Consider the following 1564-nt stretch of genomic DNA (forward strand, 5'->3'; position numbering starts at 1 on the left):
CTAGACTGATCAGTTTAAAAAATATGCTGTATGGTAAACAGTAACAGATGCATTTCGGTACAGTGCAAATATCTCAGACAAATACATTCAAACTCATATATGTATGGCATAGCATCATAAAGCTTGGAAAAAAATGTTCTGAAAATGTGCATGAAAAAGATTCCATGATTGAACAGTGATTTTAAACTTGCTTAATTTTATTCCTGTCTAGAATTGGGTTGAGCATGACAATGGTTAACCATTCTTGTTACAAATCAATAAAATTATCTACAACAGAAACATTACATGCTACCTGGATGCTTTTATAATGCATAAGACTTGTTTGCGAATATCAGGAAAGTTAAATCCATAAACAAGAGGGTTAAGAATCGGTGGTACAACAATAAATTCCAGTGAAAGACAAATTGATAGCCCTATAGGAACTTCTACATTCACAAACCGACTCAAAGTGACTTCACAAAAAATGGCAATTGAGAAATTTAAAAGGATCACTATGTGTGGAACACAGGTTTGATAAGCTTTGCTCTTGAACTCTGGTGAGCTTCTTCTACAAATGATAATAATTTTAAAATAAGAATATAATATAAAACATAAAGGCATGATAAGAGTGGCGGTCACATTGAAAAATCCCAAAACATTATTAGGTAAATTGTTTGCACAAGAGAGCTTGACAATTTCCCAGTTGTGGCAGTACACCTTGAATAATTTGTGACCACACACTGTCATTCTGGCATTTAAAATAGCAGCAATACCAATACAAAGCATCGGATAAATCCAGCTTAAAGCAATTAAAACTGTTAGAACCCTGGGAGTCATTATGTTGTTGTATTGTAAAGGTTTACAGATTGCAACAAATCTGTCAAATGCCATTAACATTAATATTGTATTCTCATTTGCTGCATATGTGTAAATGACAAAAGCCTGTAAGAGACATGCTTCACGGGATATTGTGTGTGTATCAGATAGCAAGTCTGTCAATAACCTTGGGAAAAAGGCAGCAGTACCAAACACAGAGTTGAAGGACAGACTTGTAATCAAAAGGTACATGGGCTGGTGTAACGACCTTTCCAGAAATATTGCAAGAATAACAAGGGCATTAAAGAATATGATAGCACAATATAGAATAAATCCCAAACTGAAGAGAGCATATCTTATGTACCCAATGTTTTCAAACAACACCAAAGTATAATATGTTCCATTTTCCATTTTCTGTTAAACAAAGGATGCTTTTATTGACCTGAGAAAGAGAGAAGACAAAGAAAAAAAGAAAAAGTTTCATTTTTATTCAGCTTGGGATATTTTTTTTTCCAAAATGTCCTCTAAATTATTCATATTGTAACCTTATGATTTATGATTAATCAGTTCACTATATACATATGCTAGATACTAATAAACATCTTGAAAAAAGTACAATTTCATTAACAACATAAAAAAAAAGAAGAAAATATGCAAATTTGAAATACCTTCTGTGATAAACTCTGAAATTGCAATGATGGGATATGTAGGGAATTAGACCTTCTTGTGTTGTATTGTAAAGAAACAGTACATGCTAGTATTTTTATAG

General features: G+C 32.3%; 1 protein-coding gene across 1 annotated transcript; it reads right to left on the reverse strand.

Moving 5' to 3' along the window:
- Positions 1 to 288: 288 nt before the first annotated feature.
- LOC127430333 (putative gustatory receptor clone PTE03) lies at positions 289 to 1206 on the reverse strand. Its single transcript, XM_051680067.1, has one exon. The coding sequence runs from the start codon at positions 1204 to 1206 to the stop codon at positions 289 to 291; it is 918 nt and encodes a 305-aa protein (XP_051536027.1).
- Between the last annotated feature and the right edge of the window lie 358 nt (positions 1207 to 1564).

The sequence above is a fragment of the Myxocyprinus asiaticus genome, chromosome 39 (assembly GCF_019703515.2).
Source record: "Myxocyprinus asiaticus isolate MX2 ecotype Aquarium Trade chromosome 39, UBuf_Myxa_2, whole genome shotgun sequence".
Taxonomy (NCBI): Eukaryota; Metazoa; Chordata; class Actinopteri; order Cypriniformes; family Catostomidae; genus Myxocyprinus; species Myxocyprinus asiaticus.